Here is a 13,457-nt window from a genome sequence, read left to right on the forward strand (position 1 = left end):
AAGCACTGTTGTATGTTCTGGGAATAGGACAATGAAGACAGCAGACTAAACATTCAGCTCTCATACAGCTTGCATTCTGGTAGGCAGAGGAAAAGACTGTGGGCAGTTAGGGCAAACCCATACCACCTGAAGAGTGCTGCCACGTATATCTCTGGTCATTTGGCATCCCACTGGTGCCAAGTGGAGACAACGAAGGGGGACAGAAAGGAGAGGAATACAGGAAAAAGAAGTTGAAGGAATCCAATCATACTAGAATCCAGAAGTGGACCTGGTTTCATTAAAATTAAGTGTCTGTACACCACTTAGCTACCCCAGCTAAGAATGCAAAACAACAAATCTAATTATGAGGGAATATCAGACAAACGCAAAATGAGAAACATTCTTTTTTTTTTTCTATTTTAATATAATAAAGGCAAGGAAGGCTGAGGACAAATTAAAGGAGACTAAAGAGACATGAAAAATAAATACAGTACCTAATCTTAGACTGCTTCCCATATTGGGTGGTGGGAGGGGGTGAGAAGACTGCTATAAAGTTCATTATTAGGTCAACAGAAAAAAATGGAATGCAGAGGGTAGATTAAACTTTTTCAAGTTATATAAAAGGATATGCTTATTCTTAGAAAATACAAAGAGAGAGAAAAAGGGAGGGAGGGAGAGAGGAAGGGAACAAATGGTAAGATGTGAAAATGAATAAACAGAAACCTCATTTAAAATTGAGTCGGGAGGCCAGAAAGGGGAACTCTCACACCCTACCAACAGGTAGAAACCCAACCTGGAAGAGATAGCTTTGCATCTCCAACAGGAAGAAGGTTACTACTTTACTATCCAGCAGGAAGAAGGAAATTTTTCTCTTTGCCTGAATTTCTCCTTGCCCAGCAACAGCCCGGCCAATAAGAGACTGTCACAACTCAGCCAATGAAAAGCCACTACACTTCCAAATTCCCAGTTTCCTCCAACTCTTTGTTTATGACAGCCCCTCCCAACTCCCCCTTCTCCACTATAAAAGAAAGGTTCTCTCCTTTGTTCTGCAGACTTGCCTGTGGGTTGCCATAGATTACACGTCCAGAACTGCAATTCTTTGCTGTTTCCAGATAAACCCAATTTGCTGATAAAATAACCTGCTGTTTTATTGTTTTAGATCAAAAAACCAAATGGAGCAAATTGTTAGCAATAGATGAATTTGAGTCAACATGTGTTCCCTGTGCTATCCTTGCAACTTCTCCAAACAAGACTTTAAAAAAAAAAAAGAAATGTCACCTTGCACCAGTCAGAATGACCATCATCAACAAATCTACAAACAGGGCTTCCCTGGTGGCGCAGTGGTTGAGAGTCCGCCTGCCGATGCAGGGTACATGGGCTCGTGCCCAGGTCCAGGAGGATCCCACGTGCCGCGGAGCGGCTGGGCCCGTGAGCCGTGGCCACTAAGTCTGCGCGTCCGGACCCTGTGCTACGCAACGGGAGAGGCCACAACAGTGAGAGGCCCGCGTACCGAAAAAATAAAAAATAAAAAAAAAATTCAATAGAAAATTAACCACCATTTTTAGACCAAAACAACAACAAAAAAATGTGTCCACAGGACCCAGACTCAGCCCAAGCCCTTTTTAAATTGGTGCATGACCCTGAATGACTCTCTTCCTCTCTTTGGGTCTCATTTTCTAGTCCAGGTGGTCTCTAAGGTTCTCTCTGGTCTGGCAATCAAGGTCCCACAACTCAGGTCGCTTCTAGATAGGTCTTTGGAAAGAAGCCAGCCCTTCAATCTCTCCGCCCACCAGTTACTTCACCACGACTTTCTGCAGCGTGCTCACCCGCCCTCTTTCATCAGCCCTAAACTTGCCCTTGCCCTTCTCTGCCACCAGCTAGCAGGCCCAGCCTCTCTTTCCGAGGGCCTTAGCGCCCATCTTCTGGCAGGCTCCACATCTGTTCAGGACAGGCACGTGCATTTATCCCTCAAGAAACTACAGCACCCAAAAGGCTTTGCGGCAACCTCTGGACCTTTAGTACCACCAAAGAGAAAGGTTTTTCAGCGCGGGCCAGCCGCTGCATGGCTTTTTGGAAATTGTAGTTCATCTGCGAAGAGCCCGGGAACTAGGGTAATGCTGCAAGCCACCCTTCCCAGAATGCACAGCGCTCGTCCCCACCAATCGGAGGCACGGATCTTGGAAGGAAGGCGGGGAAGAGGGGGAGCTGCTCTGCGCACGCGCAGTATGTTTGTCTGGGGAATTCATGTGGAGGTCAGAGTGGGAGCAGGTGAGAATGGAGAGGATCCGCTGCGGCCCGCGTCCGGGCGTCTCCGCAGTCCCCCTCTGCACTCCCATTAACCCCAGGTTTGGGCGGGCGGGGTTCATGCGTGGGTCCGCCTCGTGTCGGAGGGGAAAGGGGGTGAGCGCGGGAGGAGCCAGGGGTTGCGTAGAGTGAGGTAGGTGTGTATGGGGGCAGAGTGAGGAATAATCTAGAAGCTATTAGGAATGGAAAAGCTGAGGGGTCGGGACTGGGCATCCTGGTCTCAGGAAAGATTTAAGTGCCCGGGAAGAGATGAAGGTAGAGACGTTGAGGTCTGGGGAGGAGGTAGGGAGGCTGAAGTGGACGACGGCGATGGGGCGGAGCAAGACAAAGTTAAGTGCTGGAGTAGATTCTAGTGAGGTCAGCCGTGCTCGCGCCCACCCCGCCTCAGCCCCCCTATCGCCACCCGTTCCAGGGCTCTCCCTCGGGGTGCAGCTGTTTAGGGCCTATCTGGCCCGATTGGTTCTCGTGATATGTTGGCCCCAGAACGTCATGTAGTACCTGCTTCTATAATAACAGGTCATTCTTAACACCTGATGTTGAGAAGCCACATGGTGAGGAGTTAAGATGTGCCTTCTAGAATTAGACCTCTAGGTTCTAATCCTGGTTGCCCTCCTCATAGCTGCGTTATCTTAGGCTCCTGGTGTAACTTAACATCTCTGTGTGCCTGTTTCCTCATCTGTAGTTATCTACTTCATACGGGTTGGTGTGAGGATTAAATATGGAAATTGCTGTTAGAAGATTGCCTAGTATAAAGGTCAGCTTATTATTGTTATTTTGTTCTTGGAATCACATTCTTTTCTGAACCAGAATTGCACAGAACCAGCCACGCAGCCTCTCTCCTCGGGCCTGACTGTCCAGGAAATGGGAGGGTGTTAGGTGTGGGGCTAAGTTCTCTGTGGGTATCAAGCCCATGCCTCCTTCCCATTTTGAACCAAGGACCCCAGACCTCTTTTCTTAAGTAGTAGAGAAAGAAGAAAGAAGCATAGAGGAATTGAGTACACACTTACACAAGCTGCAGGGTGTTATTTATGAAATGTCCTTCAGTCGATAATTTAGAGCTCTCAAGTGGGGAAAGAAATAGCCAACTCGACAGGTACGTGTGATGCCTCAGAGAGGGCTTTACTCTGAGGATTTGGGGATTGAATTGTTTTGTTTGTTTTGTTTTTACCCACTTAGGTGTGAGCGGGCCCAGCAGAAGGAGACATGGCTGCCAAAGTGTTTGAGTCCATTGGCAAGTTTGGCCTGGCCTTAGCCGTTGCAGGAGGCGTGGTGAACTCTGCCTTATATAATGGTGAGGCACTGAGGGGTGGTGGGTCACTGCCCTTTGCCAGAGGACTTCTGTTGGTCTTCATAGCCTGTGTGACACTCCTGTTGGCAGCCGCTGTCCGTGAATGTGTTTGTGACCAAGAGGGCTCACCTACTGCCATCCTGCACCGTATGGTTGCATTGTCATCAGGGCCTCTGTCCTTGTAGCCATAGGTTCTCTCAGAGCCTTTATTCACCAAGAGCCTCTCAGCCCAGGTGGACGTTTCCACCTGCTCTTGTGAATTTAAAGTGATGCTGCAGCAGAGTGCCAGGATTTCGCTGGACAGCTGAAATGGAGAGCTCGTTTGTTCTCTTCTGCCTGTGTGTGGAATAACTCAGCAAGGGTTTTAGCCCTTTGGTGACCTTGTCCTGAGCAGGAGCTTTTGCTCTGCTGTGGTTGAGTCTTTCCAGAGAAAATATCTTTGAGATGCACTGCCCAGCTTTTAACAGTGTGCTGGGTGTTTAAGCTGGCTTTTCCACTTTTCTGTGTGACCTTAGGCAAGTCACTTTCCCCTCCCCAGGCCTCAGCTTTCTCTTTGGTCAAGCCACAGGATTGAACTGGTTTATGTCTAAGACCCCCTCTACCTCTGATATTCTCCAGCTTTCACTGTTGGAAAGTAGCAGTAGATCGACCCACCTCACGTGTGACCCTGACAAGAGGAGGATTACTTTCAGAGTGAAGGTGTTTGGGCCAACTGTAATGTCCAAAAAGGCAGAGACAGAAAGCGGCTGGTCAGAAAAGCCCACTCTCGGGCTGCCCTGGTGACACAGTGGTTAAGAATCAGCCTGTCAATGCAGGAGACACGGGTTCGATCCCTGGCCCAGGAAGATCCCACATGCCGTGGAGCAACTAAGCCCGTGCGCCACAACTACTGAGCCTGCTCTCTAGAGCCCGTGAGCCACAATTACTGAAGCCCACGTGCCTAGAGCCTGTGCTCCACAACACTGCAGTGAGAAGCCCATGTACCACAACGAAGAGTAGCCCCCACTCACCACGACTAGAGAAGGCCCGCGTGCGGTGAAGACCCAATGCAGCCAAAAATAAAATAAAGAAAAATAAAATAAATAAATTTATTTTAAAAAAAAAAGAAAGAAAGAAAAGCCTGCTCTCCTTCTATGGCACAGCTTTATACTCTGATCTTATTGGCCACCCCTGCATAGCTAAACAGTAGTCACCATTACTAATTTCTTTCTGAATCAGCAAGACAGCTCTATAACCCCTTCAAACCTTAGAGAAACCAAGCTATTGGAAAGAAAAAGTGGGTCCTTCCAAATTTTAGGATTGCCATAGGGAGGATGCTGCTTCCCGAAACACTGAGTTAAATTGGAACCAGGATGGACTGTGGTAACAGTGAAGACCTTGGTGAGTTTTCAGAAGTTTTGGGAGGTGGTTAATCAGAAAATCAGCAGCCAGCTGTTTCAAGGAGAAAGGATGCTGAGGAATAGATCCTATTACCGAAGTCCTTGGGAGGACATGTGGGATGGGAAATGATTGCTTAGTTTTATAGCTGTTTAGAGGCCTCTAGAGACCAGAAGTGTAGGAAGAAAGAGCAGGAGAGGGGAGACTTAATAAATGAATGGAAAGCACCAGGGATCTTTCAAAACCGTGATCCTTTTGGTTAAAGGGTGAGGGGATTTTTCTGACCCCTCATTATCCTTCATTCCTAGTGGATGCTGGGCACAGAGCTGTCATCTTTGACCGGTTCCGTGGAGTGCAGGACATTGTCGTAGGGGAAGGGACTCACTTCCTCATCCCTTGGGTACAGAAGCCAATTATCTTTGACTGCCGCTCTCGACCACGTAACGTGCCAGTAATCACCGGTAGCAAAGGTGAGTCTTGTCCGTGGGTCAGGTAAAGTACAGAGTGTGGAAGGGCTGCTGCGGGATCCCGAACGGGTTGAAGTTCTCGTAATACGAATTCCTGGCATATTTTCCCTGAAGAGTTTTATGTGGCTACAAATATACAGGCATACCTCAGAGATGTTGTGAGTTCGGTTCCAGACCACCGCAACAAGGCACATATTGTGATGAAGCGAGTCACACGAGTATTTTGGTTTCCCAGTGCATATAGTTCACCCCATACTGTAGCCTGTTATGGGTGCGATAGCTTTATGTCTAAAGGAACAATATATATACAGTACCTTAATTAAAAAATACTTTGTGGCTAATACTTTATGATGCTAACCATCATCAGATCACCATAACAAATATGATAATATTGGGAAAGTTTGAAATATTGCAAGAATTACCCAAACGTGACAGAGACCTGAAGTGAGCAGGTGCTGTTAGAAAAATGGTGCCGATAGACTTGTTTGACACACGGTTGCCCCAAACCTTCAGTTTGTAAAAAATGCAGTGTCTGTGAAGCTCAAGAAAATGAGGTATGCCAATATACTTAAAATACACACACAGTTGTACAAATTTAGAGAGATGAACAGAGATATATTTGAAGAGTTACATAGCAGCCCAATTTTAAAGAAATCTGAATGTGCCTTTGCTCCCTCGGTTGCCCCTTCCCATCAGTTCTTGTTACCCGGGGTGACTGTAAACCGATCTCCAGCAGTTCTGTTTGCCTTCACAGCTGACTTACCCTTTGCCTTGCTTTCCAAGGCCTCTGTTTCCAGCAGTGCTGCCCTCACATTGTTAGCTCACAGGCCAAGGCCCACATCCCTGAGAGCAATCTGGTCTGACACGCCACCGGCTTCCCAGTTGTAGCCTAAAATGAATTGGTGTCGTGGTTCTCCCCCCATCGTACACATGGAGGTGCACAGGCAGGAAACGGAATGGCAGATGCTGTCTTGGCCGTGACGTTTCTGTGCAGCAGGAGGAGAGGGTTGCGTGGATGTTGCTGGTCCTCGGCAGATGTTTGCTTTCTGTGACAGCGCCAGGCTTTGTGCTGGGTCAGAGGGTGGGGCAGTTCAAGGTTGACTACAGCAGGAGCCTTTAGGAGCTTGGTCTAGCTAGGGAGATAGCCATGTGGACAGGCCTCGGAGTGGGGCGTGGTGACTACAGCATGGAGGGCAAGCAGAGAAGAGAGCCCTGTGAGGAACGTGCGTCTGCACTGGCGCTTCAGAGTGAGACGTGCGTCGGGCAGAGGAGGGCAAGGGGTACGTTGGTGTTGACTAATCTGGCCAGGGAGAGGAGGAGCCTCCTGTAAAGGGTCTGGCCTGCCTACTACATCAGAGGAAATCAACGGTGGGGTGGGGTTCATCAAGAAACATCATATTTTAACTTAAAGGCCTAGTTCTGAACTTCCCACCTTTCTGGGATTTCTTTCTCTCCTGTTTTGCAGTTGTTATACACCTATCTTCAAAACTTGATAGGAACTTGCAGAGATCAGGGACGGGTGTATAACCATTTCCCACTCTGGTGCCTGGTTCGGAACTCATCTCATGGGCGTTGGGTCCGTATTGTTGACGGCTGCAAGCAGGCTGTGACGGTGCCTTAGCTCCAAGCTAAGTCCAAGCAGGACTGCATTGTCAGGGGAAGTTGTAATTCCCTCCCTGGGTCCTTTGACTCGGCCAAGTAATGAGAAACGGCCTCTAGATGAGTCTGATAACCCCTTACATCTGTTGCGCATTTGACAGAGAGCCTTTATATCTGTTTCCTCCCTTGGTTTCTCCCAACATGCCTGGGAGGCAGATGAAATCATCCCCATTCTTACATGTGAGGAAATAAGCTGAGATAGGCCAAGGCTTAGTGAGCCCGCGTAATTAGTAAACAGCAGAGTTGAGGCTGCAGCCAGGCCTTAGACTGCGAGTCTGCAGGACCCACAGTCACCCCTCTGAGGCACACTCCTACCTTGGGCCACATTCACTGGGCCTTGGAGAGGCCTTACCCTAGAATTCTTGGCATTGGCCCATCTGTTTTCTTAAAATAGTCAGTGTTCCAGGCATTTCCATGGCAACTATTAGACATACAGTCTGAATTTGCTTATATCAGGGGGCATTCGGGACACACTGAAAAGCTGTCATCACCAGAATCCTTTGAGAAGTTCTTAATGCTGACGCTGTGCTGGGTTCTCTACCAAGGAGACCGTGCACAGGTGCCCCTCACCCTCTAGGACCTGATCATCAGCAACTTTACTTATAAATTATAGCAAACTTGGGGTAGGAGAGGTCATAGAAGGCCACCTTGGTTTTTATTTTTAACTCCAGCACTTCTCCCCCCACCCTCAGATTTACAGAATGTCAACATCACCTTGCGCATCCTCTTCCGGCCGGTTGCCAGCCAGCTTCCCCGCATCTTCACCAGCATCGGAGAGGACTATGACGAGCGCGTGCTGCCGTCCATCACCACAGAGATCCTCAAGTCCGTGGTGGTGAGTGAGCAGCGCCTCAGCCCCGAGCCCAGCCCCCAGGAGATCGCCAGGCGGCAGGAAGAGCTTGGCGGTGACTGGTTGGGACTCTGCTTCCTCATAATCCTTACCGGCTCCTCTGTCCTCCCTTGGAACCAGGCTCGCTTTGATGCTGGAGAACTGATCACCCAGAGAGAGCTGGTCTCCAGACAGGTGAGCGATGACCTCACGGAGCGAGCAGCGACCTTTGGGCTCATCCTGGATGACGTATCCTTGGTAAGGGTCTTGGGGTGCCTGCAGGGGAGGGTGCCTGGTTCCATATCTGGGGAGACACTGTGAGGTCCTACCTTCCACTTTCCTCAATGAAGGCTTGAAAACATGGAACCTTCTTGGTGGCATGTGGCAGTCTCCTTGGGTTTGTTTTCAGAAGAAGGTTCTTTTACCTCCCCTGTGCCACAGACATTTTTCTTTTAATTTTTGGCCCTGACCACTAGATTTTTCACCTTCCCCAAACTGAATGTTCCCCCGAGCTTCCCAGGAAGTGATGTCCTGTTAACCCTGTTTGACACAGGCAGAAATTGCCCGGTAGAGACTGGAGAACAGCTTGGATACTCGTTCTCCCTAGCACAGACCTCCCAGCCTGACCCCGGGGAATTTCCTAACACCTAGGGTCTAAAAGTGCAGTGAAGTGAGCTCTGGGACCTCCCCATGAAAGGTGATACAGTATAAATGAATGGTTCTGTTTCCCAAAGCCTGGTATGGGAGGCAGGGGGCATCTCTGAGGCATAAGCTATCCTCTTGAGACCGTGTGGTCTGTGTATTTATATGACACTGAATGCCGCAATGCAGACAGAAAGCAATACAGGCAGGATAGCATTTCAGATCGAGGAGGGTGAGGGGACGGGGTCGTGTTTCTGGTTCTCTGGGGGAAAACATTTGGAGTGATTTGTTCAGGTAGTGAGGTAGAGTGTTTCCCGTTCCATTCTCCTGTGCGTCGCTGGGGAAAGGCACAGCTTTCCCCTCAGCATCTGTGCAGCTGTTTAAACAGTAACACTCTACATGCCCTGCGCTCACCCCAGGGCACTGCTCCACTTGCAGCAACTGCCTTCCAGCCGTGGAAGGGCTCCTGGGCTCCCTCTACTGGCAAGACGCCAGGCTGCAGCCATTTGGCTCCTTGGACCAGAGTGGCTCCTCAGGCTCTCCCTCCCACTTAGTGTTAAACTAAACGCTGGCCGTGAGAACACACTAAGTAAAAGCCTAAGGAGAAGCTTGGCATTTTGCTAGACTTTAACCACATACTCCATTCTCGGGAAATGGGGGTTGACCGCAAGAAACCATATCTATGAGGTGTGAGAAGAAAATTAGGTTTCATGGGGAATTTGCTGCCCTCAGCTGGCCCTTCTAGAAAGAAATTTTATTCCTTAATTACGCGTTTCATTTTCATTGCTCAGGATTGTATTTTCTTTCCCAGACTTTGAACAAGAGTCCAGAAATGGAGCAGGCAAGCTGGAACAGCTGCAGTTTAAGAGTTAGCAGTGTTAAAAATTCTGGAAGACATTGAACTGGGATTTACTCTTCAGGAGAAGTTTTGAGCTGCTTATTTTCTTTTTTTAAAGCAGAGGTTGGGAGGGTAGTGGAGGAAATGAAACAAGTAGAATTTGGTAGCAAAACCAATGCTGTAATCCCCTTTATTCTTCCCTTTTATTTATTTATTTTTTTGGCGGTACGCAGGCCTCTCACCGTTGTGGCCTCTCCCGTTGCGGAGCACAGGCTCTGGACGCGCAGGCTCATTGGCCATGGCTCACGGGCCCAGCCGCTCCGCGGCACGTGGGATCTTCCCGGACCGGGGCACGAACCCGCGTCCCCTGCATCGGCAGGCAGACTGTCAACCACTGTGCCACCAGGGAAGCCCTATTCTTCCCTTTTAATAAAAGATATAGATAGATAAATAAATTAGACTAGGCATTAGTAGTGCTGAGATCTGTTTCCGTTGTTTGCACTGTCATTATAGATAGTCACTTCAGCGAAGTCTCGGTCACTCATGTCGTTAGGGAAGACCTATGCATAATCAGAATTTTAAATCTTCACCCGAAGCAATATCTTTACTTGCCTTCTCTTTCTTTTAAACCCTTTATCAGAAGCACTCACACATAGGGAGAACCATGATTTGCAAAATCATGATTTGGAAATCGTCTCTCTTGTCCTCTTCCTGTTTTGTGGTGGAGATGCTGTGAGAAAGCAGTGGACTGGTTAAGTCACAAGCAGAGAGCATCACGCTCTTGAATCCCTGAGAACCAGCTGCATCCCTCACGCTCAGGGGCTCAGTTTTCCATTTGGCTTCTCTGGGGGCTTCAAGCAGGCCGTCAAAGGACCTTGGAAGAGTACACTAGTCCGTGGTGGGGGTCCTGGAGCCCACAGGCCTCCTCCCCTAGGGAGGCGGTCCATCGAGTAGATACCTTCTGGAGCCCGTGGGCTGTGTGCTACCTGAGGGTGCCAGAATGAGGTGCAGGGGCACTTGGGGCGGCCGAGGATCCTGGGCTGTGAACTCGGTTTGGGCGCGGATGTGGAGGTGGAAGGGCGTTCTGACCTCACATTGTCTCCAGCTGCTAGAGCCATTTGTGGCCTCTTCCTCCAGCGGCCGTGGGGGCCCTGCAGCAGCGCTGTCGAAGCCATTACTCTGCCTCACCTCGTGATCTCTCTCTCCCCTTAGACGCATCTGACCTTCGGGAAGGAGTTCACAGAAGCGGTGGAAGCCAAACAGGTGGCTCAGCAGGAAGCAGAGAGGGCCAGATTTGTGGTGGAAAAGGTGAGCACTCAACCAGATGGCAGGAGCCTCTCTCCCCTTTCTCCTGTGCTCAGCCTCCCTGTTTGCTGGGTGGCCTGGAAATTCATCATCTGTCATCTCTTCCGGGATCATCGGAAGGGGATTGAAGAGACTGTACTCTTGCAATTGGTTCCAGACTCTTTGGGGTCTAGTCAGGGATATGTGAAGTTATGTTCTTAAGTCACTGAAGGGTAATTTTTTTTCCACGTCCCTAAGATCAAAAACACTCTCCCACAAATAAAAGTGTTTCTTCTGGAATATTTTCAGCTTCACCGAGAGATCATTTCTGACTGTGGTTACACGGTGAAAGCTGACAGCAAAAGGGATCAAATGTTGCACCAGGTGCACTGTCATCACTGGATTTTTTTCAAGCACTAAATCCATCCAGATGTGTCAGAGTGTGCTGGGATGCAATATAGTTGCATAGGGCCTGGTCTTTTGGTCTTTGCAAAGGTGTATTTATGTCATATATTCCCTTCTCCCCACCACCGATTCTCTTGGATTTTTATTACTCATCCAGGACACCTTAGTCCCAGGCAAAAGAGAGGTATATGGGTAGACATTTAACGTTAGAGAACATAAACTCCATGTGGATGGAGACTTATTTTTTCTTTTTTCCACTTTTTTCTGCCTCTCTCCAGCACCTAGAACATGTCCCAAACCATGCATGGGATAGATTCTAGGTATCAATGAACATTGTTGAGTGGACAGTCCCAGAACCTCAGTGGAACCAGCTGTATGTTAATCTCAGAGAGGCTCCGCACTGTGGTCTCCTCCCGTACTTCTGAAGGTCATGCATTGCAGATAGACGTCATCCTGTTGATAAGGGTAGGGAAAGCCAGGAGGTCTCGTTCTGGGTGCCTGGGTTCCTGGTCGGGAACCAGTTTAGCCCAGGAGCAACTTCAGGGAGCGTCCCGTAGAGCCTGCTCCTCCTTCGCTGCACTGGTTCTGATGAAAGTCGCTTTGGCTTGGGGCTGGAGGGAAAGATGAGTATTAATTCCATCTTTCTTTCTCTCCTGCTTTCCTTGGCCTGGGGTCCTCCTGCCTCAGAGTATGTGGCTGCACTGGGTTGCCATTCCTATTACTGAGGACTCTTACATAAGACGGCTATTTATAGAGCCAACAGAAATGTGTCCCTACTGTGGCATGACAGGAGAGAGGAGGATTGGGTGGACAGTGCTTGTTGACCCTGTCTGGAGGGGGAGGTGAAGTCCCAGAGTCCCTTCGGGACCCGGTGAGGGTGCCTAACGTGGTCCTTTTGGGGCTGTAGCCGCCATCCAGCACCCCAAGGTGTGATCTCGGTCTCCCTGCTTCCACCCCCGTAGGCTGAGCAACAGAAGAAGGCAGCCATCATCTCTGCGGAGGGTGACTCCAAGGCCGCGGAGCTGATCGCCGACTCGCTCGCCACCGCAGGCGACGGCCTGATCGAGCTGCGCAAGCTGGAGGCGGCGGAGGACATCGCGTACCAGCTGTCGCGCTCCCGGAACATCACCTACCTGCCCACTGGGCAGTCGGTGCTCCTCCAGCTGCCCCAGTGAGACCCGCACCTCCTGGGCCATCTGGACCACAGCCCCCGTGATGCTCACAACCACCTTCGTCTCCCGCCCCAGAAATCACTGTGAAGCTTCATGATTGGCTTAAAGTGAAGGAAATAAAAGTAAAATCACTTCAGATCTCTAATTACTCGATCAGGTGAAGCTCTTTCACTCTTCTCATTTCCATCCCCTTTTTTTATCCACCTCCCTACCCAGAGTTGCCAAGTGCCTACACAGACCAGCTTGGCTCCCATCTTTGGGGCCTGCTGGCACTCCAGCCTAGGCACTGGCAGTTGGCAGAAGACAGGCAGGGCCGTGTGTGTGATGAGCTGGGAGTCAGTGGGCGGCCTGTGTAAACTGGGAGCCTCCAACCTATCTTTTATTCACGATTTGAGGAAGACGGCATGCGCACCTGAACGACAACGAACACAGGCCTCGGTTTTTTCCAGTGGTTCCTTCACAGACCCAGCTGAAGAGAGGTGCTGGGGAGGGTCAGAGAGGAAGCGATCTGTCTCTTACCATAGGCCGATTCTCTTTAACTGCGGGGCCAGCGGAAGCACGGATTGAAGAATCGGCCCCTGTGAAGGTGGGTGGGCTGATTTGCTGCCCTACCCCCACCCCAGGGTCTTAAAACTGGAATGGACTTGGATAATGAGAGAGCAGGCCTGGACCAAGATGTGAGTCCTCTGGCCTTCCTCTCCACCTCCCACCTTGGTATCTCAAATACCCGGCGGATTTCCAGCTTGAAAGATTGCATCCGGCCGGGGCTACATGGGCCTGCCAAAGACGTGTGCATCCTGCGTTCCTGGCTTCCCTTGTTCAGAGACTGCCCTTTCTAGAGGGCTCTGTGCCTGTGCCTTGAAGGAAACAACCACGGGAAGAAAACAAATGTGTGTAAACCGCTATCAATAAATGACACCCAGACCTTCCAGCTCAGTCTTAATGGGGTTTTTTTGTGTGTGTGTGGCGGGGGGAACTGTGGGATCAGAACAGAGCATTCTAGCAGTCTTTGTGTGCACGTTTGTATCACCGGCTAGGACAGAACCTCCAGCAGGGCAGAAAATGCTTTGGTTTCAGAAAACACTTTGTGCCGTGTTCCAGATCCATCCCAGCCTGAAATGAATCGGTGTCAAGTGAGGTTTGTTGTTACGTGGGTTCTTAGGAAGTGATGGGTGGTGGAGGTTCGTTAACTTCCCCTGTGGCTTTTGGGGCC

The 13,457-nt window shown here is 49.8% G+C and overlaps 1 protein-coding gene across 2 annotated transcripts; it reads left to right on the plus strand.

Moving 5' to 3' along the window:
* Window positions 1–2,160: 2,160 nt before the first annotated feature.
* PHB1 (prohibitin 1) lies at window positions 2,161–13,175 on the plus strand. 2 transcript variants are annotated; one of them, XM_059047111.2, is made up of 7 exons: window positions 2,161–2,247; window positions 3,460–3,574; window positions 5,257–5,418; window positions 7,767–7,909; window positions 8,045–8,161; window positions 10,596–10,691; window positions 12,035–13,175. In XM_059047111.2, exons 2-7 carry the CDS (start codon window positions 3,487–3,489, stop codon window positions 12,245–12,247), a joined length of 819 nt encoding a protein of 272 aa, XP_058903094.1. In that variant the 5' UTR covers window positions 2,161–2,247; window positions 3,460–3,486; the 3' UTR covers window positions 12,248–13,175. The 2 variants fall into 2 exon arrangements, with proteins under 2 accessions (XP_058903094.1, XP_058903095.1); XM_059047112.2 differs by having other exon boundaries at window positions 2,211–2,324.
* The last annotated feature ends 282 nt before the right edge of the window (window positions 13,176–13,457 follow it).

The sequence above is a fragment of the Kogia breviceps genome, chromosome 19, assembly GCF_026419965.1.
Source record: "Kogia breviceps isolate mKogBre1 chromosome 19, mKogBre1 haplotype 1, whole genome shotgun sequence".
Classification (NCBI taxonomy): domain Eukaryota; kingdom Metazoa; phylum Chordata; class Mammalia; order Artiodactyla; family Physeteridae; genus Kogia; species Kogia breviceps.

What these genes read in the sequence shown, in the direction of transcription:
- PHB1 (XM_059047111.2), top strand. Translation starts at nt 3,487, where the DNA reads ATGGCTGCCAAAGTGTTTGAGTCCATTGGCAAGTTTGGCCTGGCCTTA. An exon ending in GAACTCTGCCTTATATAATG is followed by an intron (nt 3,575 to 5,256) that starts GTGAGGCACTGA and finishes CTTCATTCCTAG; the next exon opens with TGGATGCTGGGCACAGAGCT. An exon ending in TCCTGGATGACGTATCCTTG is followed by an intron (nt 8,162 to 10,595) that starts GTAAGGGTCTTG and finishes CTCTCCCCTTAG; the next exon opens with ACGCATCTGACCTTCGGGAA.